Below are 26,781 nucleotides of genomic sequence, written 5' to 3'. Positions count from 1 at the left end.
AGAGAGAGAGATGGATGGATAGATACTTATACAATACAAACGGATATATGTGTATAGCTCCAGAGACGTGAGGTAAGAAGAAATAGCAGATGATATGGAGCTTTACAGCTGACAAGGTACACGACTTACGTGTATGCATATGAATGGATATACGTACACCTATAGGTGAGGCTTGTCTACCCATATATACATATCTCATCGCTTGTACATAAGCGGCGTATCAACGAAGAAAACTTGTGAAGCCTTCTGACTGAAGCTGTTGTTGTTCTTCTTCTCCTCTTTGGTACCGTCTTCTTCTTTTTCTTCTCCCCCTCTTCCCCCCTAAAAGTACCGAAGCACCCCGTGAAAACTCCGGCGTGTCATTCACATCTAAGATAGATGAACAGATAGACTGGAGAGAGATAAATACAGAAATGATTGAAAAAAGGTAAATAGATAGACTGCATAGATAGGTAGATGAATAGATTGGACATCGATACACTGACTGACTGAAGATAGATGAATATCTTTCGTTTCCTCTGCTTTACTTGACATTGCCTATCGCCTGAACACACTGACGCCCCTTTGCTCCCCCTCCTCTCTCTTTCTTTTCTTCGAGATAGCTTTCAATCCGCTCATCACGAGTGTCTTTTTCTTCTTTCGGTTCTTCTTACCTGGACAATGGTAGCAAAGACACGCAAAGTCTGTAGATCTTCTAGGATATTACTTTTCTTTGTAGTTAAGAGGACGAGGTATAAACTCTCCAAAGGCTGATAGACATAGCGAACGCAATCCGATTCCACGTAGGTATGATCTCCTGCTCCTGAGACAAAAAAACAAGCACGACGAGAAGAAAGGAAAAGAAGGAAACTATCATTCGCTTCGTACAAATACACCCATGCATCTCACACATAGATACATCCATACACTTCATACATACACACATATTCATACGTACGTACAAGAATATTCAAACATACGCATACATACATACGCATAAATACATTCATACATATTGATACACAATCTCTCTAGGAAGACATGCATGCATGATCTCCTTCGCTGGATGAGCGGTTCGGAAAGAATAAGAAGCTGATGCATGAAAAGAAAGAAGAGAAGACACATGCAAACACAGAGAGAGAATCGCAATTTGTAAGAGCCGTCATTCTGATAGTATTCACAAGTAGTACCGACCCGCCCATACAACGTTTCTCCTGAGATATAGTCTTTTCAAGCCAACAGAGAGAGAGAGAGCGAAGACAGTAAGTCGAATACACCGACTGGAAAATCTTTAGTCTCTCGAAGAAGACATAGAGAAGAGAAAGCGAACTCCACAAGACAAGCACGCCCGAAGAGAGGAGTTCGAGAAAGAGAAAGAAAGAGAAAGAGAGAGACTGACCAGCATTCTCAACAAGTTTGAGAAAAGCATTCATCAATCCCTCAATACGAACTTTAGAGATCTCGACAAACTGCCGAGCCAGCAGAGGCTTCTGCCGGCTCAGAATACACGCGCTAATGACCGTCATCTTCCTTGTAAAAGAAAAAGACCAATAGAAGGAGATACGAGATAAACAGAAGAGTTTGCCAAGGACCTCTGGTCTCCCCTTTTGAAGGCTTCTCGATGATATCTCTTCAAGAGAGATAGAATAAGATAGCCGAGAAGAGAAGATCGGAGACACAAAGGAAGTCCGAACTTTTTAGCGTGAAGGTTTCTGTTCAGAAAGAAGAGAAGTACTCGCAGGAAAGGTATTCTTTTATATGGGCTACAGTGTAGAGGAGTTTGCTTGGAGAGAGTTGGTCGAAAGGAAGAAGGGAATCTCTCGTTAGGAAAGAAAGTGTCGAGTTCAGGCGGTAGTCTTTGACATGACCCCTCTCATCCAAATTTTGACGAGAAGGGGAGAGAAAGAAGAGAGAAAACAAAAAGGAGATAGAGGGGAGTGACTTGTCTTTAAAAAAAAGGTGAACTGATGGAAACTTGTGGAAGATGTGCTATGGGAGATGTTCCGAGGAATCTGCTGAGGTAGGCGACTGAAGGTATGAGGTGTATGGACATCTGAGGCGGATCCTGGGCAGACCAGGAAAGCAAAGAAGGCATCAGAAGAAAGAAGCGACTCGTGTGAATGTGTAGGTAGTATCCTGTTGAAAGAGAGCGGCGTTAGAACAGAATAAGTTCCTCGGATCGATGAATTCTTGTTCAGCTTTATCAATCACGCGGACTCCTACTCCGAAGGGAGAGCGAAGCAGCATGAAGTCCAAGGAGACCAGACCATTTCAAACTAAACGACGTAGGAAAACGAAAAAGAGGCATGGGAGATAGGTTGGAGAAAAAAACAAGAAGAAATGCTTATCAGCGTGCCCGTACACCCGGAAAGAGAGAGCCTACGTCACAATGTTGAAGGCTCTTCCCGTGCAACTACGCCACATAGGCTATATGTCTTCAGACTTTCTTCTTCTTTATCCCTCTCTTCCACTTCGAGACGACGAAGAATCATCTACTACAGTCTACCTTCACTCTCCTTCAGTCCTCTATCCTACAGGAGCTTTCGGCTACGATTGAGGAAGCCAGAGAAGAGGCCTTGCCACCCTCCCAAAAAGAAGGAAAGATGCTGGATGAAAACGATAGATTCCGAACGAAGAACCATAAGAACGGAAGAATGAAACTTCTGAAAGAAGAGAAAAGGGTTGCGGTTGCACAGGAGAGGAGGAAAAGAAGAGTTAAGGTGTGGCGAAGATGCTGAATGAACGGGGTCGAAACATGGAGGACGACAAGGTACAGCGGAAAGCTCAGTCGGCTCCAACAGAAAGACTTTTCCGAGTTTAAGAGAACAAGAATCGTAAGATGATAGGATTCTTACGAAAACAGACGGAGAAGAAGTTCTTATTTACCATAGAAAGAGTGAGAAAGAAACCTAGACACTCAACAGAGAGAGAAGAAAAAAGAAACACATGCAGATGGCTGGAGAGAGTAAGGGATCACAGCAGTAGGTAGACCATGAGGGATGCAATACGTAGTATGGGAAGGGTTTGAACGCCGCATTTGATATGGATTTCTCTCGCTCGCTTTTGCTGCTTTTTGCCATAGCTCTGATATCCATTGGAGCTGACTGGGAGTCCTCTTGTGTCTATCTTTCTCTCGTCTGTTTCTTCATTCGGTATTCTTTTGAGCTTCCAAGAAGTCTACGGACATTCTGGTACTCATGGCAGAGTTGGGGTGTATGTTGCTTGCGCGGGAAAGCATTCTTCCTTTGCCTTTTATCTCCAGCCGTCGCCAGGATAGACTTTAAGAGATCATTCTCTTTCCTACAGCACCTCGTTTCTTTTCCAGCGGGAAAAGACTCTAGGACTTGGCAAACTACAGCGGCTACGTGTATAAAGCTCGAAGGAAATAACGAAGAGGAAGAGACATCGAGAGAGAGAGATCTGAGTATGTATGCGGGGTGTTTCTCCGTTGGATCTAGCCCTCCAGCACGAGGTGCTGTAGGAAAGAGAATGACCTCTTGAAGTCGAGATATATAAGGCCACCTTCTTGTTAGGAAGGATGCAAACATTCTCCATTGTCATCCAGAAGGGTTGCGGATGCAAAGAACATATTCTTCTTCGCTCAACTTGGCTCCAGCGCTTCATTTCCATGTGGAGACAGAAGACACCACCTCTTGAGACTTCTCTTGTCAAGGGATAAGATAAGATAGTGAGACAGCTTTATGTTCTCTCTCAGTCTATGGTTCTTACCTCAAACACGTTTCAACCGAACAAGGAAGAAGCGCGAAATAGAGAGAAGAAAGAGAAAAATCCCTAGCTGCTAGTAACAAGCACGTAAGGTAACGCAACGAAAAGAAAGTAGTCCCCTGAGTTTCTCTGGAAAGGAGGAAGAACTTTCCAGATGGTAATTCTGAAAAAGGAGGCGATATCTAACTGGCGAGAAAACCTGTTCGCGAGTGGCGAACCCAAGAAAAACATTCTCATCTCTACTTCCCTCTCAACTTGAATGTACATACACCCGAATACGGCGTGTGAAGTCTATGTAAAGGGTAAGATCTGAAGCTGGGTGCCGGGTGTCCTCGTCATCAAGATCAAATAGTGAAATGACTAACCCCTGAACCTAAGAATCTCACCTGAAGCCGGTATCAACGACAGGCAAAGCTCATTCTACGGAAGCACTAGAGTGCTTGCGTATTGTGGAGAAACGCACACTCTTGACAAGCAATCAGCCAGTTTGGGAAATGTGAGGAACTCGGAGAAAATTAAGACTATCTCACTTGAAACTGCGACAGATCACACCACACCCTTGTTATAGTACGTGAGTTCTTTTCTTCTGTCGTCGGGAACGTTCCTTATATGAAACCTTCTTATGTTTCTGCCTCTTCTTATCATTACTCAAATCTTTCATGATATACGTCGTCGCAGATCTCGAGTCTGACCATGTGTATTGTTGTACAAGCGCATCAACGAGAGATGGCAGTATAAGCTTTCACAGCCAGACGGGACAAAAGGCAAGAAGTTTCCTGAGGCCACCGATCTGTCTTCTGTTTCTCAAAATCCTCTTTTCTATTATTCTCAATGTATCTATGTCAAAAAAAGAACATCTCCCTGTCTTTAACCACTTTAGCCTGTAATGTGAGTGTGTGGACCCGTGATTCCGTCTATCCGAGGGGTGAACATACACCCTGATTGCTTCTTGAGGTGTACCTACACTGTAATTGTCGTCTTTGTTGTACATATGACACATTCACAGATCATCAAAGCGAAGTATTATCTTTTCATCGCGAAACGAGAATCCTCCATTTCTCGGACTGAAGTAAGGAAGATTAGCTAGACTAACAAACCGTGACCCTAATCCATCCATTCACTCATCTCTCCTTATTTTGTCCCTTCAGGGGCTCTTCCTTCTCTCTCTCTCTCCTTGAAAGACCTCCACCCATGCCATCGCGAAATCACCGTTTTCGTAGGAGAGAAAGACACTAGAAAGAGGAGACGCTGGGAACAAAAACAGGGTGGCGGGGAAGTGACATGTGCAAGCACAAGAAGACTACGACCGGAGGACACGGCGAAAGAGAGCTGCAGAGTCGCCTGCAAACAGAGAGCAGCTGAGGACGTCGTCGGGAGAGAAATCTGACAGAGAAAGATTCAGTTCATTGATTTGTCTATCTTTCATTCTTTCTTTCTTGCATGCAATTCAAAGTTCACGAAGACAGAAAGAAGGAAAGCACACCACCATAGCAGCCCGATCTCAAGTGTAGATGTATGTACACTGGTAATCAACGTATCTATCGATACAGAAGAAAGAGAGAGAAAGATCAGTAGATCTGATCTCTCTCTCTTTTCTTCTTCTTTTCTGTCAATCATCATCTTCAATCTTTCTGCTGTCTTCTCTCTCTCTTAAGCATCCTTTCCTTCTCTTTTCACCCGTACTGCCCACCATTGTTTCTAGGGCATGTCGTCTTTCTTCTTAGTTTCTTCATTCCTATGAAGGACACGCTACCCGTTACAAAGATGAGAGGTTCACCACCTGCTCCTTCTCTCTATCTCTACTGAACTTTTCTTTTTCTTCTTCCTCGTTTCCTCTTTCTCTTTTTCACTAGCAATGTTTTCTCTCTACTTCTTTGTCTCTGGATTCTTCTTCTCTTCATAAGCTTCAGAATACGTGTGATCCCACGTCCACTTCAGCAGGGGCGTCTCCTGAAGACAAAAACGACAGGAGGGGCGCGCATAAGATGACTTCTTTCTTTCTCTCTAGACCCCTTGTAAAGAGAAGAAAGCAAGAAGGAGAAAAAACGAGGAGAGAAAGTTAAGCCACGACTTGAAACATAAGGGATTCCTCGACTAAGAGGAACAACTATAGAGATGAAGAAGAGATAGAAGACACGTCAACAGCCAGTAGATAGATACTCAGAGATTGATACAGATATCAACAGCGAGTAAGGAACCCATCGTTACAGAAGAGACACACACACAGACAGAAAAAAGCCAGATTTATCCTCCTCAAACAGGAAGATGAAGAAAGAAGAGAAAGAGGCGACCGTCGTCTCTGGATCAAACCACTTTCCCTGACGTGTCTATTGTCCATTGAGCTTCCTCACACATGCACGGAGAAGAGAAATCACGCCCTACTGCACTCCTCTCTCCCTTTCTCAGCCAAAACATCCACACACTCTACGCCTCTCTGTCTCTCTCTTCTCTCGCTCGTCTCTATCGACATATGCAGGCGCTCTTTATTGAGGAAGACTTATAAGCGCACATGGTACGTACAGTCAGAAGTGGTTGGCTGTGCAGGCAGAAACACAGTCGAGTGTATTTGAATTGAGATACACACGTGTGAAGTCGGTTCCACGTGTATCGACGAGGGCTTGTTTCTTCTTCTCTTACGCCACGCTCGATAGAGTTTTGTGTCGAAATGTATGTGAAAAAGACGTACCATACACTGGTGAAGGGGAGTCGGCTTATCTACGACGTCAAGGATATACAGCCCCATAACAGGAATGCATGTGCCATCCCTCAGCCTTGTGTGCATTTTAACCAGCTGAGAATCCATAAGATGGAGGACACGATGTGCTAGGTCATCGGTCTCCTTGAAGCGAACCGGCTGCATAGGAGGAGAAAGAGACACAGAGAGAGAAATGAATGAAAAAGCACTGGGGAGGTCAGCTCTCTTCTCTCATTTTCGGAAGAAAACAAAACGCCTACTTGTCGACAGAGAAATACAGAGTAAATAGAAAGAAAGAAAGATGTCTTGACGTTCATCAGGGCAGTGCGAAAGCTAAGAAGAGGCAAATACACGTCTCTTATGTCCTCGCTGTTTGCCCCCTACCTGGGCTCTCTCCCTGCTAGACTTTCTCTAAGAAAGATAGAGCAACCCAAAGTAAAGCAACCTGCAGCTAATCTGCATAGTGAAAGGCGAGATCCACCCTTATAGAGCACATGAAAGAAGCACAAGAAGATGGACGATAACCCACAGAATTCCCTCTACCTGTGTCGAAGCTAGCTGGAGAAAGACCTTTTGCATTCCTTTCGAATAGGTGTGTTGTTCTATTTGAAAGAGCCGAAAGTGTAAAGGAGATAAGAAACGCCTTCGCTGACCGAGGTAGTATATGTCCGGAGAGAGTGAAGCCGCTTGGCATGGCCCTAGCCAGTGGGAGACTTTCCTTTCTATACACCAAGACTACCTCTAGCACCAGAGACAACACGTCAAAGTCCTTCCTTCCCAATCTCTCGCTTCTTCTTCTCCTTCTCTCCCTCATCCCTTTCTCTCTCTGTTCTTCTCGTTCTTCTGACTACATCACGACCAGAAGCACAAGTCAAGCTAAGGGAGCGAGCGTCTGTTTTTCGGCTATCTCTCTACCAGGCAGGGAGCGATCGCCACCGGCGCAACGTAAGAGTTAGAGAGGGACAAAGTGAAAGGAGAACACGAACGTCTCTTGCTAAGAGAAAAGCTCACAGATAGAGTTGATATATGGAGGGAGGAGAAGGAAAGAGCGAGAAGTATCGCAGGTGGAAACAATGGTGAAATGAAGACGAGGAGAGAGAGAGAGAATAAGATACACTTCTTTCATCTGTCCCCCCTTCATCTCCACACTTTATTCATCCTTCCTCCTTCCTCGTCGCCCTGCTTCCTTGTCTTCTCTTGGAATTCTTACCGCGACACGTCCTAGGCAGAAGTTCGTTTCTTCGATCACCCAATCGTCCGATTTCTTGATCAGATCTTCGCTCTTGACTGGCTGACCTTCGTAAGCACCAAAACTTCGCTGGAAAATGCGAGAAAAGGAGGAAGAACCGAGGCAAGCAGGTGAGAAGGAAAGAGGAGAAGAAAGCATCTTTTCACTCTTCTTCACTAGGAAAGAAGAAAACCCACGGGAGACCGAAGAAAACGCCATCTTCCCGTATCAAAAAGAACGAGGAGAAAGAAGAGACGGAAACAATGCTCCGATGTGGAACAACCTTCCCTAAAAGCGGAAAACAAAAGAAAGAAAGACTCGATGCTCTTCAGGCCTTCGGCTCGACAGAGAGAATGTAAAGAACGCCGGAAACGGAAGAACACGCGTGATGTGTCGGCGACGAAAAGCTGTGCCTGCGGTAAGAAAGACACCGCAGACCAGGAGTAATGGATGTGCGAGAAAGTCCAACTTCTTGGAGAACTTGAAAGAAGACGAGCCCAGGATGTTCGTGTGTTTGAGATAGGTCTCTCTCTTCTCTCTTGCTGTCAGAACGAGATGATTGAGGAAGCATGCAAAGAACGGCTACGAGAAGAACGGAAGAGAGAGGATCTGGATATTCGCCTTATACTCGGAGACTTTCCCTCATCTTTCTCTCTCTCCCGTTTTCATTCCCCCGGCTTCCCAAACAGGCGGTGAAAGCGACCGCGTTTCAAACAAAGATTACCTTTCTTTTTCGCTGAAGAATTGTTGGTGATTAGCAAGAACTTCTCTCCGGCTTTCTACTCTTCAGTGAATTCTTACATCATCTATTGAGTGGTGAATGCTTTGGAAAGGCGAAAAGAGAGGGGAGAGAAGCGAGTCGAGCGGAAGATCATCAATCATGGTTGTTTCACGATTGAGAAAAAGTTTTCTTGTTGTTTTCATCTTGGGATTCTTCTTTTCTTTCTTGAATGGATAAGCTAAAACTTTTAAAAGAATTTTGGCGAGCTATTCCGGTGTTTTGTGGAAATTTTCCAGGAAGACGAGCCTCCTTTGCATCTCCGTTTCATCTTGCTCCGCTTTGTTGACCACCTCTAGCCTCTACAGTGGTCTTCCCGTAGAGACAATCTTAGTCCTTCTTTCGAGTCATACATGAGTGTTTTCTTACTTCCGTCGTTCTGTCTCCGGGAAAGGCTTTTTTTTCTTTGCTGTGGAAGTCCCTCTGTCGGGTTCGCTCGTCTGTTTTCTCCCTTCGTGAATTTCGCATGTCTTCCTCTGAAAGAGAAGTTTCTTCATTGCTTTCCCGTCAAGTTTCCCTGTTTCTTCTTTAAGTCTTCTCCACAAAGACGCCCTTTCTTCATGAGTTGGAAGTGACGTTTCCGGAGAATTCTTTTCTCACTCCGTCCCGTTTCCCTCCAGGCACGTTACCTCTTGCATCCAGCTTGTTCACGTTCCGATTCATCTATCAATCTGTCTATCTCTCCATCTGTCTTTCAGTCTGTTCATCGTCCTTCCACCAAACGGTGTCTTCCTTTTCTCTGGCTTTTTCTTCTTGCCTTCGAGACAGCCTGTTGAAGGAGGAGGTGGGCCAGAGGCTCTGCAGGGCCGCGGGGAGTCCCACGCAGACCGGTAACATTAGAAGACAGACACGAGAGAAGAAGAGGTTTGTGAAGAAGGTGGTCGTCTCTGCTATAGGGTTTCCTTATCTTCTTTTTATTCCCTAGTGACCTCTTTCTTGTGGTGTCTCTTTTGCTTTTCTCTTCTTTTCCTTTCTGGACATCTGCTTCTCTTTTTCATCCATCGGTCAACAAGGCTTCTCTTCCTTAGCTCGACTCTTCCCCTCCGTTTTTCCTCACTTTTCTTCTTTTCTTCATTAGTCCTACCTTTTTGACCCTTTTTCTTCGTCCCCTTCTCTCTCCCCCTTTCTCCCTTCAACATCTCTCTGTGGTTTGCAGCAGATCTCACGTATACATACTTCTTATGTATATCCATGTAGATATGTTTGCATCCTTTTAGATTACATCCAATCCCCTTTCTTAGATACTTCTTTTGTCTGTCCACCTATCTATCATTTGCCCTGTTGAATCTCCTCTCGTAAGCATCCTCTTTCGTCTCCATCTCGCCTCTCTTTCGTGTCTCTTTTTCTTTCATTTTCTGTCTCCGTCTATTTCAAATCGGCCGATGGCTCGCACGTCATCTTCATCATCCTCATCTACTTCGTTAGTATATCCTCCTGTAGATTTTGATGTGTTTTCATGGATCTTCATTGGAGATAAAGATCTTGCGAAGAACCTTTCTCTTCTTCGACAGCGAGATATCGCTTATGTCATCAACTGTACACCTGAGGTAGCAAGTGGCGGTCTTCCTCACTATCATCTTCATCGCTCTTCTTCTTCTTCCTCGTCTTGTAAATCTTCTCTTTCTTCTTATCCCTCACGTAAGAAAGCCCCTCCCCACCGTTCCTTTGTGGGTCCCTCTCTCCCTCCCTCTTTTTCTTCCTCTCTCCCTGGTCTATCCAATGGCTGCATGCAAGGCCCTCAACCATGTCTCAACGGCTCTCTTTCAGGAGATGGAGGAGAGGGGGAGAACAACAAGAAGGAGGAGAGAACAAGAGACCCAAGTGAAGAAGAAGAAAAGACGAGTATCATGACGACGACATCTCCTACTACCTCCTCGTCTTCTTTTTCTGATCAGAGACCAGCATATCTCCTTCCAGGCTCTTCTTCCTCGTCTTCTTCTTCTTTCGTTCGACCCCTTGAGTATTATCGATTAGATATGGTGGACAATTCAACAGAGAGTCTCTCTAAACATTTCGAACCCTTCTGGAGCATCATGGAGCGCGCACGTATACGAGAGAACGGAAGTGTGTTAGTCCATTGCCATCAAGGCGTCTCCCGTTCGGTGAGTATGGTCATGTCCTATCTTATCAAGTACTTCAAAATGTCTGTCTCCGAAGCTCTCAAGTTAGTTCGTGTTAATCGCCCTGTTGCTAAGCCCAATGAAGCCTTTATGTCGCAATTGAAAGAGCTACATTCTTCTCTTCTCCAAGATCCGAAGACCTACCCTCCTCACGCCATTGAGTATTCTCTTGCGTACAGTGAGAAGAAGAAGAAAGATGAAGAGAAACAGAAAAAACATTACGAGATGCTCTTGGCCTTACGACGGAAGAAACTGCATGCGGAAGAGACAGCTCAAGCCATGTTCCGAGCTGTTGAGAAGAGAAAGAGAATTCTAGGTCCTTCTTTACCACTTCGCCAGTCTGTTGATGAGGACAAGGAAGAAAAGAAGAATGAGGAAGCCGTCGAGAATCATGAAAAGAAACGAAGAAGAGGAGAGGGAGAAGGAGGAGATGCTGATAGAGAAGGAGTCGTGATGGTGGTGGTAGGTCCACAACTGCCTGATCTCATTAGGCTAGGAAAGAAAGATAGAAAAGAACAAGATGAAGAAGAGGAAGGGGGAGAACAGGGAGGAGAGGGGTGCGGAGAAAAAGGAAGAAGAAGAAGAAAAGAAGAAAGTGAGGGTTCACTTGAAGAAAGGAATCGTGTGACTGTGAGGAAAGATGATAAGAAAGAGAATGCGAAAAGCTCATCCGAGTCTTTAGTGGAAATCCGAGAGCCTACGGCCTCTTTTCCTTTACGAGGAGAAGAAGGAGCGAGAAAAAGGAATGACAAAGAAGAGGAGGACAATAGAGTCGAAAAGGGTGATGATGTCGTGTGTATAGGAGAGACCATCGTTGCGGATGAGATTTTTTCCTCAAGAGACGAGATGAAGAAGCGTGTTAAAGAAGATGATGAAGGAGAAGAACAAGGGCCACGAAGAGAAACTGGAGACCTCCCCAGTTCATCTTCTTCTCGCTCCCCGGATTCTATAAAGAAAGATGCTGATGCCTCTCTCTTTCCCTCCGCAGTTTCCCACCTAAGAGCCGGTGAGAAGCAGGTGCTAGGTGTCAGCGGGGGCGAGAAGAATAAGGAAGACATAGAGGAGGAAGAGACCAAGAAATTACAAGGTTTCTCTCCTGTTAGCGTTTTCTCTCCAGCAGCGAGAAAGAACGGTGTCCTCATTGAAGGTAGGACTTCCTCTCTTTCGTCGTTGGAGAAGAAGATTTCAGACAATGAGAAGAAGGGTGGAATCGGGCATGCTGTGGGGGAAGTTCAAACTTTAGCTAATGAGAAAGAAGAGAGACAAGCGGATGTAGGGGGCATGAAGATCTCCCTCGAAGAGAACAGAAAAAGCATGAAAGAAGAATCTTTTCTCTTACCAGGTCTCGATGCTGCAGATGTGAAAGGGGGGGGGAGAGTCGATTCTCCGAATGGGGGAGTTGTGTTGATGATGAGAGAAGAGGAAGAAGAAGATACACGAGATTTCTGTGTGGACGTGACTTTGGAAGAAAAGAAGAATATCTCTGTGCCTCCTCGTGAAGAAGGATTTCTACCGAAGGAAGTGAGAATGAAGAGTGCATTCAACGAGACGGCAAGTACCTTGTCTTCATCCCCACGCGAAAAGAGTCTAAGTGACGAAGAGAAAGAAGAAGAAGAAAGGGAGAAGAAGAGGTGGGACAGTGAGCAAAGAAGAAGGAAAGAAGGTGAGATCGTCGGGAAGACAGGCCCCTCTTTAGAAGATGATGGAGAAGAGAGTTCTTCTTGTTGTTGTTCTTCTCGTCTCTCTGATGCTTTTCATTCAGGAGATGGTGAGGAGAATAAGAGAGAGAGGACGCAGGAGGAAAAAGGACAAGTAACTCGAGGTAAAGAAGAAAAACAGAGGAGAAGAAGAGAAGAAGATGATCGACGACATGCGAATCGTATGGGTCATAGCAGCAGTAGTAGTAATAGTAGTAGCATGAGTATAGAGGAGAAGAAGATTTCGTCTAGGGGGGATGATAGGGCGGATGGAGATATGAGGAAAACAACGCGATGTGATTTGAAAGAGACCATGACAAGAAGACTTTCCCCTGGCGAAGATGCATATGGAGGAGAGGAGAAGAGCGGCAGAGATGAAAAAGAAAAAGAAGACGAAGAAGGGATACGAACCGATAGGTTGGGTTCACCTGAGAGAGGAATGACCGTGGAAGACAAAGAGGAGTTGAAGAGAATGTCTCACGATGATCATAACAATATGACGACTGTTCATTTTAGAAGATCTGTGAAGCGACCAACTTTCCTACGTTCGGTTTCTTCTCGTCGTTCTCTTCCTCCTCCTTGTTCTTCTTCATCTCCCTCATCGTCTCACATCCCCAGTCCTTCGGAATGCTCTTCTCTCCAAACAGAAGAACCCACAGTGAACACGACGCATTCTGAAGCTTCCTCCGGATCGCCCTTGTCTTCACTATCTCCCGAAGATGGAATCGGTTCTTCTCTCTCTGTCTCTTCTTCTTCTTCATGTTCGTCTATCTCTTCTTCATTATCCTCACTTCAACAGCAGTCTCACTCGGCGACTGGCTTAAGATCTAATGAGAAGGATAGCGATGAGGCTCCCGTGCATCATGAGAATACACGGGGGCCGTCTCTGCCTCGGTCTCGACAGGCGTGCGAAGGAGGAGCGGGAGATCAACAAGCGTGTGATGAAGCAACGAGAGAAGAGAAGAGTGGAAAGAAGACTCTTCTAGAGAACGGGGAATCTACCTCACGTGAGACACCCAGTGCTAATGACGAGAAAGAAGAAGAAGATGCTGTTATTCTTGTGAGGGAGGTCTCTGTTTCACAGGGAAGTCAGTGCGGATTCCAACTGCTAGGAAAGAATGAAGAAGGGAGAGGAACAGGGAAGGAAGGGGAAAGAAGAAGAAGAAGTGTGTCGTCCTGGAGAAGTAGTCGTAGTAGTAGTTGTAGGAGGAGTCGTAGTAGGAGTACGCGAGGAGAGAAGAAGCCTTCTTTCTCATCCTGTGTGATGCAGTCGTGCGATTCTTCGTGTCAACAAGCGAAAAGAAGGAGAGGAAGATCGCCTTCTTATTCTTCTTCGTCTTCTCTGGATGATTTACCCTCTCAAAGAAGTCGCAGTTTGAGGAGGAGGAGAAGAAGAGGGAGGGGATTTTATAGTGTATCCTCATCTTCTTCGACAGAAGAGGAAAAAACGAAGAGAACAAGTGGAAGAAGAAGAAGATCCTCTTCAGTTTCCCCCTCATCTTCTTCTCATTCCAATTCTGTAGAGAGACGAAGTAGAAGATTTTCTACTCGTAGATCTCGTCCGGTTGCATCGAAGTATCGACGAGGGGAGGAGAAGGCAGGAGGAGATAGAACGAGGCGAGGGAATCGAGATGATCTTCAGCTCTGTCGTTCTTCATCTGTTTCTTCTTCCTCTTCTTTCTTATCTTCACGAAGAGAGAAGAATTCGTCAAAAAGTAGAGGAGGAAGAAGAACGAGAAGAAGAATGTCTCCTTCATTTCATTCCATGAGGCGTGACGATCTTCATAACAGATCCGATGTGAGCCCTGAGATAGATGAGGAATTAGAGCGGCTCTCCGTCGAAAGTCTATCTCCGAGAAAGACAATTGTAACTTCTTCAATTGAGAGAGGAAGTAGAAGGCGAAGAAGAGATAGGGAAGATAGTCCATCTCCATTTGAAGGGGAAAGAAGTTCATATCATTCGAATCTGGGAGAAGGGAGGAGGTGTCTTATGAAATCGCCAAGGATGTCTAGCAGGGGGATGAGAGAGAGAACAAGAGGAAGGAGATCTCTCCGCTCTTCTTCCGTATCATCTTCGTGTTCTTCTTCTATTTCTCCAGGAGAAAGGCGAAGACAACCTTGTTCTTCTTCTTTCGTAGACAGTCGTTATGATGGATATATGAGGGACAATAGCAGGAATAGAAGACATTCACGTAGCCCCAGTCCTTCTCTTGATAGCGCAGATAATGATGAAGAAGGAAGGCAAAGATCTCCCCCAATCCATAGGACAACTTCTTCTCGGTCTTTCTCTCGGAGTCGTGGTCCTCCCAGGAATGATTACAGTCTTCCTGATTCTTCGTCTTCTTCTGCAATCCATGGTGAGAGAAAGAGGAATAGACAAGAAGTAAATGCAGACATCGTTCCAGCAATGAAGAAAAGAAGGAGAGATGAATCCAGCCCTACTCTCATGTTGCCTTCTACCCCTCCTACCGCTACTCTCTCTTCGGGAGATGAGGTCTCATCGGAGTCTCTTGTATATCCTGCTTACCCGTCTTCTTTCTCTTTTGACGTAGACAGAGAACAAGAGAACTTTTCGGCAAGGTTCAAAAGTCCTATTACACGTCGCGTCTTCTTGGCTGAGAAGCCGAAAGAACTTTATCGAGGAAGAGGAGAAGAAAGCCTAGAGAAGTCTTCATTTGTCATTCGAACTTCAGTCTAGTCTCTCGATCTGTGATCTCTGATATTCGCCCAAGCAAAACTTCTCTTCGCCAGATGACAGACGAGACGGAGTTGTGACTGTCGTGGAACTTTTACTCTCTTTTTTCGTTCTTTCTTTGATTCCTTTGATTTTTTTGTCTATGAACTTCAAAGCGCTGTTTTCTCAATCTACGAGGACAGAGGAGAGGAGAGACAGGAGAGAAAGAAGTGTTTGTGCTGTTGCGGGCTGGTTGTGGTGGTCAGGTGTATATACACCCTCTGCTGTACGCGTGCAGCTTTCTTTTGCAGGTAGTCGAATAGAAAAAGGAAGAAGGAGAAGCGGGGATCTACTTCTTTTTGGCTGTATGAGAATATGAATCTTGTATGTAGTTCTTCACCAGGTGTATGTACAGACACCTGTAGGTGGATATGAGTTTTTTATCTTTCGATTCACAGGTTTTTCCCGAAGAACCAACGGAACCAAAGAATTCTATCCGTCACCTTTTTTCCAGTCTTTCGTTTCTCAAACTCCGTCTTGTTAGTTGTTTCTTTTTAGTCAAAAACGTCTTGAAGAAAAAGTAAGCAGTCGGTTGCAGTCGAAACGAATTTTGAAACAAAAGAGAAGCAAGCCATTTTTTCACATGAGAGGTAATCAGCCTCTCATGCTACGACATCCTTCCGGAGTGTGTACACGCGGGTGCACGGACACTCACATAGGAGTTCTCTGGGGTGTATGTACACCTCATGTGGGAGTTCTCTGCGGTGTATGTACGCCACACTTAGGAGTTCTCTGAGGTGTATTTACACCTTACGTGAGAGTTTTCCGGGGTGTGTGCACACCTCACGTAGGACTTTTCTGCGGTGTATATACACCTGACATAGGGGTTTTTTGCGGTGTAGACGCACCTTATGTAGGAGTTTTTTAAGGTGTATGTACAGCTGATACCGGAGTTTTTTTTGAGTTCTCGAATAAATTATCCGGAGAGCCGAGGAAACTTGGAACAACAGGTTACTTTTCTCGATGTTCCCGTGTTTTCGGTCAATAGCAAATTCGGCGACGAGCTTGCCTTCCTGGGACACCCAACGAAAGAGTTGCTCTTCTTCGTCATGAGTTTACCGTCTGAGACAGATGGGTTTCACAAACCACATACTTCTCCGTCCCTCTGAGGTGGATGATGTTTGGGAAGTAGGTAAGATGATGTTACGGGAGGAGATACACGTCTCACTCCCTTTGAATATATGTCTTTCAATCTCTCCATAGACTGATATGTACCTATGTAGTATGAGTACTTAACGCCAATTCTCTCGGTAATAATACAGTGAGTCGAGCAATTGTAGAGGTAGAATAACAGCCGCCTCCTTGTTATCTTCAACACAAACTGTTTAGATCTTCATACATTGATAGATCACTTTACCCGACCTCCCTACGAGGATCTAATTTAGGAACTGGAAGTCCCTGTCATGACAATCCAAGATGAACCGCTACACGCCCAGTTTTCTTCGCTCCCTCTTCTATTCATTCCTCTTCAAGAGCCAGGAAAATACTTACCTTATAGGTCTTCCCTAGGTCCTATCACTGCTATTGCTACTCCTATTGCTAGAATGTCTCAGTTTTTTCCACAGTTCTTACTAGACTCGAATCTTCAATGCTGCTGTGATTCCTATGCACCCATTACTATACCGGTACTACGACTGTTTCTACTCCAACGTAGTACCTCGCAAGAATTACAGTTGCTCTTGTACCGCTAAGAGTGAACGTGAGGGGGGGTCCTGGTGGACTAGGCCTCGTTCGGCCGGAAACTCAACTGCTACCACCACTAGTAAGGTTACTGCGGTAGGGTGTTTCGACTGTAGTAGTACCTGCTAGGACACATCGACTACGACATCGATATACACTACGAATAATGAATGTATGCATGGAGTCGAGGTAGTGGAGGTGTGCTTCTACGAAGGTGAGGAGGAGCCGAGAGCACTTGCCGAGGAGATCTCGTTGGAGAGAATGGGAAAGAAGATTTGCTTCTCTTTCTCGTGCTCTTCGCTTGCATCAGTAGCGAGAGCTGAAAGAGGAAAGAAGAGAATAGAAAAGCTGCTGTCGCATGCAATGGGCAGAAAGAAAGATGCTGATCATGGGACATCCTCCTTTGCTTTTCTCTCTCCTCTTCATCTCTGCTTGTTGGTCTTAAGACCCGAAGTCTTTCTGCTTCTTCCATCGTCGTCCCTGAAGAACATCATCTGGCATGGTAAAAGAAGGAAAGGTGGCGAATCACATGGAGATATAGCAGACTCTACAAACCTTCATCCACTCCCAACGCCGGGAGAGGGAGGTCAAGTTGGGAAGCGCTTTTCTTCCTTCTTCTTTGGCTGCCCAAGTTTCTCTTGTCTCCCTCCTCTTCGTCTTTCGAGCTTTCCCTGTAGATTCTTTTTCATCGTCAAGTCTCTCTCTTCATTCTTTCTGTCGTAAACAGGGTGTCCTCTCCCCCGCGTTCCTTCTTCGTTCTCTCAACCGACTGCGTGGATCTGTCTGCCTATCTTGAGTCTGTCTCTCTATCAATCTGTTGGGCTGAAATACACTTTTTCTTCTTTGGTCGTTTCTTCTCTCTCCTTTGTCCGTCTATTTCTTCCCCCTCCTTTTTGTATCGGCTTCTCTTCCGCGTTCGGCTGTCTCCTCCTCCATCAGCTGCCCCTTCTCCGTACTTTTCTTTGCCAAGATGATGAAAAAGTTTTCTTTAGAAGAAATCTCCGGACAGAATATTGCGAAGTCTTCACTTCAGCGTGCCATACGGACACAGGTATGGAGAGACAGCAAAATTGCCATCTCTTCTTACTCTCGGTTTACAGTCGCAGTGTACCTACAGCTACACGTATCTAGATAGATGTAGACGTATGGATGGATGATATCAAAGTGGATGCCAATGGAAACTCTTCTTACCTACACATATCTCACACAGCTGTAATAGCCGGTTTTGTCCTCTTCTTTTTCGCTCTACATGTGAAGGACCATAAAGACATAGCCCCTCTCTTTTTGAGACCATCCATCTATACGTATGTATATATACATACATACATACGCAGATACTTATTCCTGCATACATATACATGCGCCTGTATTCATACGTATCCGTGCATGCATACGTATTCATACATAGTACAAATCCGAACAATTAGGTCTTCATAGGTATCCATACATCCCTCTCTCGTTTGCGATTTTCTTTATCTCCGTGTGGGGTGTAGATACTGCAGCAGTATCCTCGCCTAGAGAACGTGATCGACGATATCCTTCCAAAGAAAACTCCCCTCACTCTTGTCAAATGGTACGGCACGGGAAACAAACTGAAACAGACAGTCGAAGAAAGAAGGAAAGAAAGAAAAGACCTCGGCCCATACAGTCCAGATTTCTTCGTCTTTTATGCTATCATATGTATAGACATCATGTGAATGCAGTGTAGACGTATCTCTATAGATCTCTCTTCAGTGTGTGTGTATGTGTACATATGGAATATAGTTCAAGTTATCTGTAAGAGTCAAGTCATCCTATAAGTCTGTATCTATACATATATACAGGTGTAGAGCAATACGTGTACGTGTCGATTAGGACTCTTTCTTTACGTGTTGACTAGGATTCTTTCCTTTTCCTGTGTAACGCAAGTCACGATGGGTAGGTAGGTCTCTCTCTTCCTCTTGTCGGTCTTTTTTCTTCGTTCCTCTCTTTTCCGCCGTCTTTATCTCCTCCCTGATGTTTCTTGGAGTAAGCTTCTCTCCCTATCTCCGATCTTTCTTTCTTTTTCTATCCCAATGAGAAATATCCGTTTGGTGAATCTGCTCTTTTGTCTCGCCATCCTTCTGTGTGCCTTTCTTGAAGATTTCTGAAGTTTATGTGCATGCAGGACTTGGTGTATTTTCTTCTTTCTCTTTCATCGAATCTCTCTCATTGTCGTTTTTCTTCGCTGGGAGATAGCTGATACTGTCCATTTTTAATCTCTCTCTCTTGCTCTCTATTTCTCTCTTCTTTTCTTACCAAGGAAGACAGGCTTCGTGCTTTTGTAGATCCCAAGACCTCTCTATCTGTAGAGAACTTGAGAGATACAGACAGATATCGATCTGGATGTAAAAATGACCTAAGGATTGAGACAGTAGAAAGAGAGAGAAAGAAGGAGAAGAGAAGTCATTTCTCTTTCTTCTGAACTTTCTTTTCTCTTCGGCCCTTTTCTGTTTCAACATCTGTTTCGCATCGTCTGTGAAGATGATGTAAACAACTCTTTTCTTAAGGGCTGCACTTTGCCTATCTCCTATTTTCTATTTTTTTCTCTCATCTTTCATCTCTTCCAGTCAGAGACACATAACAATGATAGCGAATGGTGCGCAGCCTCTCTTCTTTCAAGTGCGAGATGGCCCATGGATACCTACTCTCCGTCTACTTCACTCCTGTAAGACTGACCTCTCTCACATCTCTCTTTCTTTCATCGTCTCTTCGTATAGACAGATGGATAGATAGACCGGTAGATAGATAGGTAGGTAGATAGATAGATGGATAGATAGACCGATAGATAGGGAGATAGATCGATAGATAGATCTCTCTTCATCTATATGCACCAATTCGCTTCAGAGCCAGCTCTCTGCCCTCAACACGCGTTAACCCATATCTGTATGTGTATGTGTATATAGCTTTCTTTGTCTCTTCTATTGACAGAGAGGAAGTTCATACATGTGCACATTCTCTGTTTACGAGACGTCGTACATGTGGTGTACAGGTGTGGCAGGCACTTCTATACATATGGAGCCATAGCTATATGTATCGATGTACGAACCTTCATATATGCATGGGAGAAGAGCTAGAAGCGCCTTCCATACCTCGTGAGTTTTCATGTGTATGCATGCGGATAGAGAAAACTGAGTTCTTCACTTTATTGCTATGATTCCCTATAACGGACTCCTATATGTCTGTATAGCAAACAGCCGCCTGCCTGTCTGCCTGCCTGCCTGTCTTGCTCTCCACTCTCTCTCTCTCTCCTTCTCTTCGTCCGACCGTTCACACCTGTTTGCTCGCCTCCTGGGAGCGTACCTATCCGTGTGTTTATCTTTAGTCAATCTCTCTTTAGTCTATTTTTGTATCTGTCTTTGATCTGCATAACTGAATGTGAGAAACGGCGCTTTCTTTAGATCCGTCTATGATGCCGAAGATGCAAGTAGATCGAGGGGCAATCGGATTTGTCTTACGTGGCTCAAACATCATGTGCCCCGGGCTCACATCTCCAGGAGGACGCATGGAAAATGTCCAGCCTGGAAATGTCGTTGTGAGTCTGTCAACACACAAAGTTGCCTTCCACATACATATGTATATATATATTTTATATGTCGTTTTCTCCGGAGAAACTCATCTAGGACTGTCTTTGCTTTTCACGTTGTTTGCTCTTCTTCTTCTTCATCGAAGGGATCAACTGAGAGGAACGTTGTGTGTCTGAAAATTCTTCTCTCTAGAAATGGAAGTCGCGTACTTCTCGCTCACTGGAGTACTGACATGTGTATATACAGCTTGTACATATATGTATATATATAGAGCATGCAGAAGTGTAGCTATACATGCGTCATGCATTCCAGATGATGATGTCGTAAGGGAGAGAGGGCCTGATATAGGTAGATACGGAGATTGAAGCTGGGGCGTATATGCATATAATCCTACGTGTACGTTACTAGGCGTATGTATGTATATATATAAAGCTTTGTAGTGACGTGCCTTATGCGTAGGGCGTGAGTTTCCGTCTCGTGGTCATTCATTGTCAGCTTAGGATCAGGTGTGCATACACCTTACTTTCTGGTGAAAATGACGTGCTTTCGTTCTTGTTCCGCATTAGTCCCATTCTCTACCCGCATCTTCTCATCAAGGAAGATAAGGTTTCTCCAAAAAAGAAGCCTTAAGACTCTTTTGTACTTTCACATCGCGCGCACTCCTTCTTGTAATTCTTCCATCCTTTTTCGATAATCCTCTTTCCTTCTTGTCCTTCCTGTCGTTGCTTGTCTGCCTTGCGCTGTCTTCCACGTTCGTCTAGTTTGAAAGAAGATAAGAGTGTTCTTCTCCAGAAATTTGCGACTGTGAGAAAAGTCTGTTTAGGAAGAGGCCTTTCCAATAAGTCAAGAATGTCGATGTCTTTGTCTGTATGCGCAAGAGAAATGAGAGTGACAGTAATGAGCAATGAGCTTCTTCGTTTCTTCAGTTCTCTCTTTTACTTTAATTCGCTTTGCCTCTCTCTCAAGTTTTCTTTTCATCTGTCCCTCTTGTACATGCAGCAAGTGACAGCAGAGGGAAAATTGAATGCATGCGCTATTGGCGTGGCAACAATGTCAACTGAACAAATGTAAGTGGGGGGTGTATGTACACCTCCTGGTCAACTTTTTAGCAGCGGTGTCTGTCTACCTGCGGTGAAGGTGAAATACCTCTAATCATCTATTCGGCTTAGCCTCTCTACCCGCTTGTTTTCGTATCTTTTACTGTACGTATGTGCTTCTATGAACAGGTCCTTCTTTTACGAGGATCTGTCTCCTGTGAGAAACAGCTTCAGCCTACATCAAGACAAATATTTCAATCTTCTAGAAGTCCACCGCTCTTTGTTTATACGACTGTCAGGATGTATACATGCATATGTAGAGAGTGAGAATCTACGTACATATATATGGAAACCTATCTATATAGAGAGAGAGAGGTGTAGCCTGTACGTATGTGAAGGAGATCGTATTCCACATTGTATTGTCCATCGAAGACTTCCGAGGTATGTCTTCTTGTCCCAGGGCATTAGCTTTTCATGAAGAAGAGATCATTGCCTGCTCTCTCTTCTTACTTTTTTCCTCTCTTCTTTCTTTCTTTTCTTGTCTGTGTGCGTGAATTTGTTTCCAGCCGCAAAGAAAACAAAGGAATTTGCATCGAGACGTACACGTACTTGAATGATGGTCTCTGGCAAACAAAAGAACTTGAATGACAGGGCGGAATCTATCAGCGGAAAGAGAAAAGTTATCTAGGCCAACTGCCTGCTGAAATCTCCTTCCTAACCTGCCGTGAAAAAGAGAAAAAAGAACTTAGTGAACTTTCTTTTCTTCTTTCTCTCTTATTTGAATGCGAGATGGAAAGTAGGAGAAAGAAAGAAAAAGGTTGTCTTCTGTTTCTCTGGAAAAACAAGATACACGAGGAGTCTAAACTTCCGACATCCTTCACTCCCCCTTCTCCGCCTTATATTCAGGAAGCTGCAGGAATCTTCTATAGGGGGATTTCTTCATGGTGGTGTTACCACTGTGACGTTAATCTCTCGGTGGAGAAACTCTCTGGAGATTTCTTCTTGTCTTTTCGCTTTCTTTCATCCATCGAGTGCATGTGTAAGATCTCGATTGAGAAAAGATGAACCTGAAAGATAGTCCGTTTCATGTGTCAGCTTGCATTATCTGATCGTTTTTGAAAGATCTCGATCGATAGAAGATGAAAGACGGAAGATATTCCATCAAGATAGACGTCGATTGTTTGACTTTTTTTGTGCCTCAACCGTCTGGGAGTTCGGTCCCCTTGTTGTAAAGGAGGAAGGTGAGAGGGAGAATAACAGAGAGGAAGACAGATAGATGCTTGAGTGGGGGTCGTATGAATGGTCTTCTCGTATATTCCCTCTTCTCGGCTTATAGTCGAATAGATTTGCTGAAGGAACTTCTTTGCTTAAGATCGATCTCTTTGGCTGAAAAAAGAAGAACGGATTTCTTAAAACTAAGTCACTGAGGGGACTACCTTCGCTCTTCTTCCCTCACCAAACTGAGATTGAATAGATTTGCAAGCAGATCAAGAAACTTCTTGCTTCAAGAGATTTCCGTGTATTTGACACTTATATATCTGCATAGGGAACTATTTTGCATAGGACAACGTCGTGTGGAGGTACGTTTATTCAGTTCTTTTCGTTGTCCCTCTTGCTTGGAGCGTAGGTACACCTCGAGTAGTCTTGCTCCCGATCTCTTCTCACTTGTCCCTGGACTCCGCTGCGTCTTTCTTTTTATCTATCATTCTGTGTTGCTGATTGCACACTTCGCGGGACGTGTAGGAGAGTATTCTCCGATATAGTTGGTCTCAAAAAAAAGATGTTCGTCTTTTGGACCGCTCACTACACCACTACCGTGGTGGCCCGTGTATGCTAAGGCGTGACTTGTTTGCTACTAGGAATGTGGTAGAGTCGTAGGCAGCCTTGCCCTTTCTTCTATTATGTACATGAAGCTACCAGGAATGTAAAAGATATACCTATAGGCAGCCCAAATAGCTTCACTGTATTAGGTGGACCGTCGGATGTCGTACAAAGCGTCCGGGAAGTTACATTACAGACAGGTATGAGCCTCGCGCGAAAAGGCACCTTTCTTTCCGCTCTGCACTTCAGTTACCGGAGGATCAGAGATCAGTGACGCCGAGCACGGAGAAAGAATGATCTAGGCGGAAGGGACGTATGCCTACAGATGCAACCGGCTCGGCTAGAGACTGTCGGTTTTGTTGTTTCTAAATGAGAGGCAATTCAACAGTCGGACAGGTCTTCACGGCAGCACTTTGTCGCTGAGAAAGATTTCTCTGCGGCATGAAAAACATTCTCAGACGGTAGAGGAAACCTGACGGAGGGTTCTCAGTCTGTCTGTGCGCTCTCGTATTGTTGTCACCTTGATGATGACAGGAGCCCTGTCGGCCAGCCATTCTCGTCCCGGGCTGAAACCCGCGACACCAGTTACTTCAGTTTATCAGTTTCACACCAGTGAGGTGTATCTCCTTCTTTTCCGGTCTTGGCAATGTACTACACCTACCTCTTCCGGGGGTGCCTCAGAAAAAGCGGGGGTGTCTCATGGGAAGCTATCAGAAAGCAGGTTTCTCGAGCAGCTTCGCTCGGAAGGCAGTGCGTGTCCTTGATCTATTCATTTCCTTTTTATCTCCAAGGCTTTTTGCGTTACCCAGCATGCTTAGCATCGATGTCAGTTTCCATCGTCAATTACACTCAAAGCCTGTCATACTATTCTCCTTTGCAAAGTCTGCAGCGGTCTGTACGGTCAGACAATCCTGGTCATCGAAGCTTGGACTTGAGAGACATCGCTCTTCAGGAACTGTAGTCAGATTGCATGCAACTGTTCCCTGAGAGATCTGCACCAGCTTGGCAATGGACTCCTTCTAACAGTCTTCTTTTCAATGATCTCTTCCCATCTGGTATCAGACTCTCGCCAGGACTGATGCAGATTTCTTTTGCATCGCTCTCTCTAAACTGCATTCCTCTACCGTCCACCTGTCGTCTTGTGTGTGTGGTGTGCCAGTCCGCATGTGGTCGTCCGCCATCTCCGGTGAAAAGCGAGTGAAGAAGCTTCTTTTCAGCGCTGATGGTGTGAATTTCGGTCTTTGTACGTCCACTTGCCTCTTCGCCAGCTAGAGCTTTCAGAAGCTGACAGCGTCCTTTTTCGGGCCGCCACACTCGCTATTTTCGCCAGTTTTCAGGGGGAAAGCCAGGAGAACGGATGATTTCTTTTGACTGTGAAGTATGTAAATCAGAGAGGGCATGAGTCTTTACTTCCACAAGCTTCAATTCGCACGGAGAGGACGGATAATCTCGAAATGGCTTCCACTCCTCTCCCAGTCCATGTGGGTTCACATGGTTGTCAAATGGCTGGTTACTTGTATCCCGTTCTTCTCTCATCGAGATCTCTCTCCCTCTACAGTGCTTCGCTGTTTGCCGGACTGTCTCCGGAGACCCTCTCAAGTGAGGATCACCTGTCCCCTCAGGAACAGCTTCACTACTGGTCTACTCTTCTTGGGCCTGGTGGAGTGGGCCATTCACAGGATTCTGCTTGGTGTACGCCAGGAAATTCGCGTCTGGAAGAAGCTGATCTCAGTTCCTTTCCTCTGTCGTCCTCCTTTCTTAGTGATAGAGATTTTCCTAGGGGATGCCGAGAGAGCAGGCACTTCTTTGCACGGTGTCTATTAGTGAACGACGACTCCCGGAGCCTCAAGACTCTCACAACAGAGACAGGCAGTCTCTTTTCGCCTGATTTCTGTGTAGCTGGTCCGTCTCACTCACCTGCCCTCCCTTCTGATCATCAACTTTTTCCTTGTGCTGAACAGAACTCTGTTGTAGACGGCAGCCTCAAGCGGGAAGCAATAGACTCTTACGATAGTTACCATGAAACTCCTCTCAACGCGGGGACGTCCCGTGAAAAGCAAATAAATTCAGCCCTGTTGAGAAAATCCAACAACACCTCAGGTTCATCCGCTGTTATGCCGCAGCGTATCTCGAGGTTACTGTGGACCCGTTCGTTCCACAAGAGCAGTGATACCTTCGCTGCGTCCTACTTCGGTTCGTCGTTCAGAAAGCAGCGCAGTCTTCCCTACCCCGGTTGTCGAAGATCTTCATTCTCCATCCAGGGAAAAAACACCAGGAGGACGGAGGCGGCAGTCGCTCAAGCGAGCACTGATAAGAGACCTGAGGGCGTCACGAACGCACGTCTCGCTCGTCACGACACGGGACCACACGAACTGCCCACTCTCTTGGAATCACACACTTCTTACACCAAAGTAGAAAATAATCTGGCTTGTCAGGGGGATTCTTCGAAACCACAGAAAGACCCGGTCTTTACGGATAGAAGAAAATGTAGACAAACTCATCTTCCCGCTGGTGACAAATGCTACAGGGGGAACGATCTTCGTCCAAGAGGGACCCCAGTACAGACTGGGGAACCACATGATGCTCCGGGTCGAGCTTCGGTTCATTCAGGCCAGTTATGTGAGAGGGCACAACAGCATACGATCATGACGAACGTAGAAAAGAGTTTAACGTACGAGATTTCAGAATACAGTCAATCGGCGTCCGCGAGAGATCAGGAATCTCTCTGTCGGAACGCATGGAAAGAGAAAGAGCGAGCGTCCCCTTCGGTCGGACGGACTCCAGTCGTTTCTTTTGCTACCCTAGAGGGTTTCGAGGCAACCCGAACAGCATATGAGTCCGAAGTTTGTGGCTTGGAGAGAGAAAAGCCTCCTCTGCTGAAGAGCACGCTAGAGAAAATACGGAGGCAGCTCGAAAGGCATGACGGTAACTGGAAATGCTCAGGCTTTCTCCTGCTTTCTAATACCAGTGAAGGAGGAGGAAGTGGTTTAGTCGGGAAGCTTCTAGAAGAGCTTCGAGATCTTTATTGTACAGCTCCCATCGGAGTGGTCGCCCTTTGGCCTCCCAGAGTACAGATGGACTGTGTGGCCAAGTACAACTTACTCCTCCATGCCGCGTGGACCCAAGTGAGTAGTACCAAAGCAAGTCATCTCAAGTAAGAAATGAAGACGGCTTCCTTCATCGCAAGAGACATGAGTCAATGCGAATGCCCAAAGGAAGTGAACTGTGTGTAAGGTGTACAAGAGAGCAGTGGCGCGCGAGCGGCCCACACAGGCTGCTAATCTCTTTTCTGGAGGCCTGGCTGCACACCTACCCGGGGCTCCGTGGCCAAAGTCGCCGTTCTTGCGGACATTACGACAGAACAGTTGCCGCTTAAAACTGTGCAGTCGGTAGCTCGGTCGCACGCCTACTTCCCATCTTGTTACCTAAAAAAGGTTTGCTTGGATACAGTTGCTGGTCAACGTTACGTTTACTACCGATTCACTTACGTATCTTCTGCTGCGACACGGGGTACCACGTTCAATTTTGTTTTGTTGTCTAGCAGACAGTTACGGAGGCACGCGGGACGGGGATATGGGTACGGGGCGTGAGGACTGCACTCGTTCGTAAGCAGCAGAGATCAGAGCAATCACTACGGTTCCACAGTGCATCCGCCTGCCTACCTCCCCTGTTGAAGACATATCTTGCCGACTGCGCAGCTGCGTGGCGTGTTCGTGTGCGTTTCTGCAGTACGGCGACTGA

The 26,781-nt window shown here is 45.5% G+C and overlaps 4 protein-coding genes across 4 annotated transcripts in view; 2 read left to right on the top strand and 2 right to left on the bottom strand.

The window, feature by feature from the left end:
• CSUI_009862 (coatomer delta) overlaps positions 1–3,526 on the bottom strand; it is a gene marked incomplete at its 3' end in the record, with an annotated part of 3,849 nt that extends 323 nt beyond the window's left edge. Inside the window, exons 1-2 of the mRNA XM_068069971.1 lie at positions 1,379–3,526; positions 654–802 (exon numbers count right to left, since the gene is read on the bottom strand). Coding sequence (XP_067918056.1) covers positions 654–802; positions 1,379–1,505 — 276 coding nt within the window. The 5' untranslated portion in view covers positions 1,506–3,526. The remainder of the gene's footprint in view (positions 1–653; positions 803–1,378) is intronic.
• A 1,671-nt stretch (positions 3,527–5,197) lies between these two features.
• CSUI_009861 (uncharacterized protein) lies at positions 5,198–8,164 on the bottom strand. Its single transcript, XM_068069970.1, has 3 exons — positions 7,611–8,164; positions 6,392–6,559; positions 5,198–5,655 (listed from the first exon to the last, which is right to left on the bottom strand). Exons 1-3 carry the CDS (start codon positions 7,845–7,847, stop codon positions 5,572–5,574), a joined length of 489 nt encoding a protein of 162 aa, XP_067918055.1. The 5' UTR covers positions 7,848–8,164; the 3' UTR covers positions 5,198–5,571.
• Positions 8,165–8,342: 178 nt separating this feature from the next.
• CSUI_009860 (dual specificity catalytic domain-containing protein) lies at positions 8,343–22,625 on the top strand. Its single transcript, XM_068069969.1, has 7 exons — positions 8,343–16,089; positions 17,577–17,688; positions 18,131–18,210; positions 19,226–19,323; positions 20,057–20,190; positions 21,182–21,249; positions 21,786–22,625. Exon 1 carries the CDS (start codon positions 9,789–9,791, stop codon positions 14,919–14,921), a length of 5,133 nt encoding a protein of 1,710 aa, XP_067918054.1. The 5' UTR covers positions 8,343–9,788; the 3' UTR covers positions 14,922–16,089; positions 17,577–17,688; positions 18,131–18,210; positions 19,226–19,323; positions 20,057–20,190; positions 21,182–21,249; positions 21,786–22,625.
• Positions 22,626–23,824: 1,199 nt separating this feature from the next.
• The window catches only part of CSUI_009859 (uncharacterized protein), a gene marked incomplete at its 3' end in the record, with an annotated part of 3,841 nt that continues 884 nt past the window's right edge, over positions 23,825–26,781 (top strand). Inside the window, exon 1 of the mRNA XM_068069968.1 lies at positions 23,825–26,165. Coding sequence (XP_067918053.1) covers positions 24,495–26,165 — 1,671 coding nt within the window. The remainder of the gene's footprint in view (positions 26,166–26,781) is intronic.

This window comes from Cystoisospora suis (genome assembly GCF_002600585.1).
Source record: "Cystoisospora suis strain Wien I chromosome Unknown contig_6195, whole genome shotgun sequence".
In the NCBI taxonomy this organism is placed as follows: Eukaryota; Apicomplexa; class Conoidasida; order Eucoccidiorida; family Sarcocystidae; genus Cystoisospora; species Cystoisospora suis.
The sequence above is the reverse complement of the archived record's forward strand: the minus strand, read 5'-3'. Positions and strand labels throughout refer to the sequence as shown.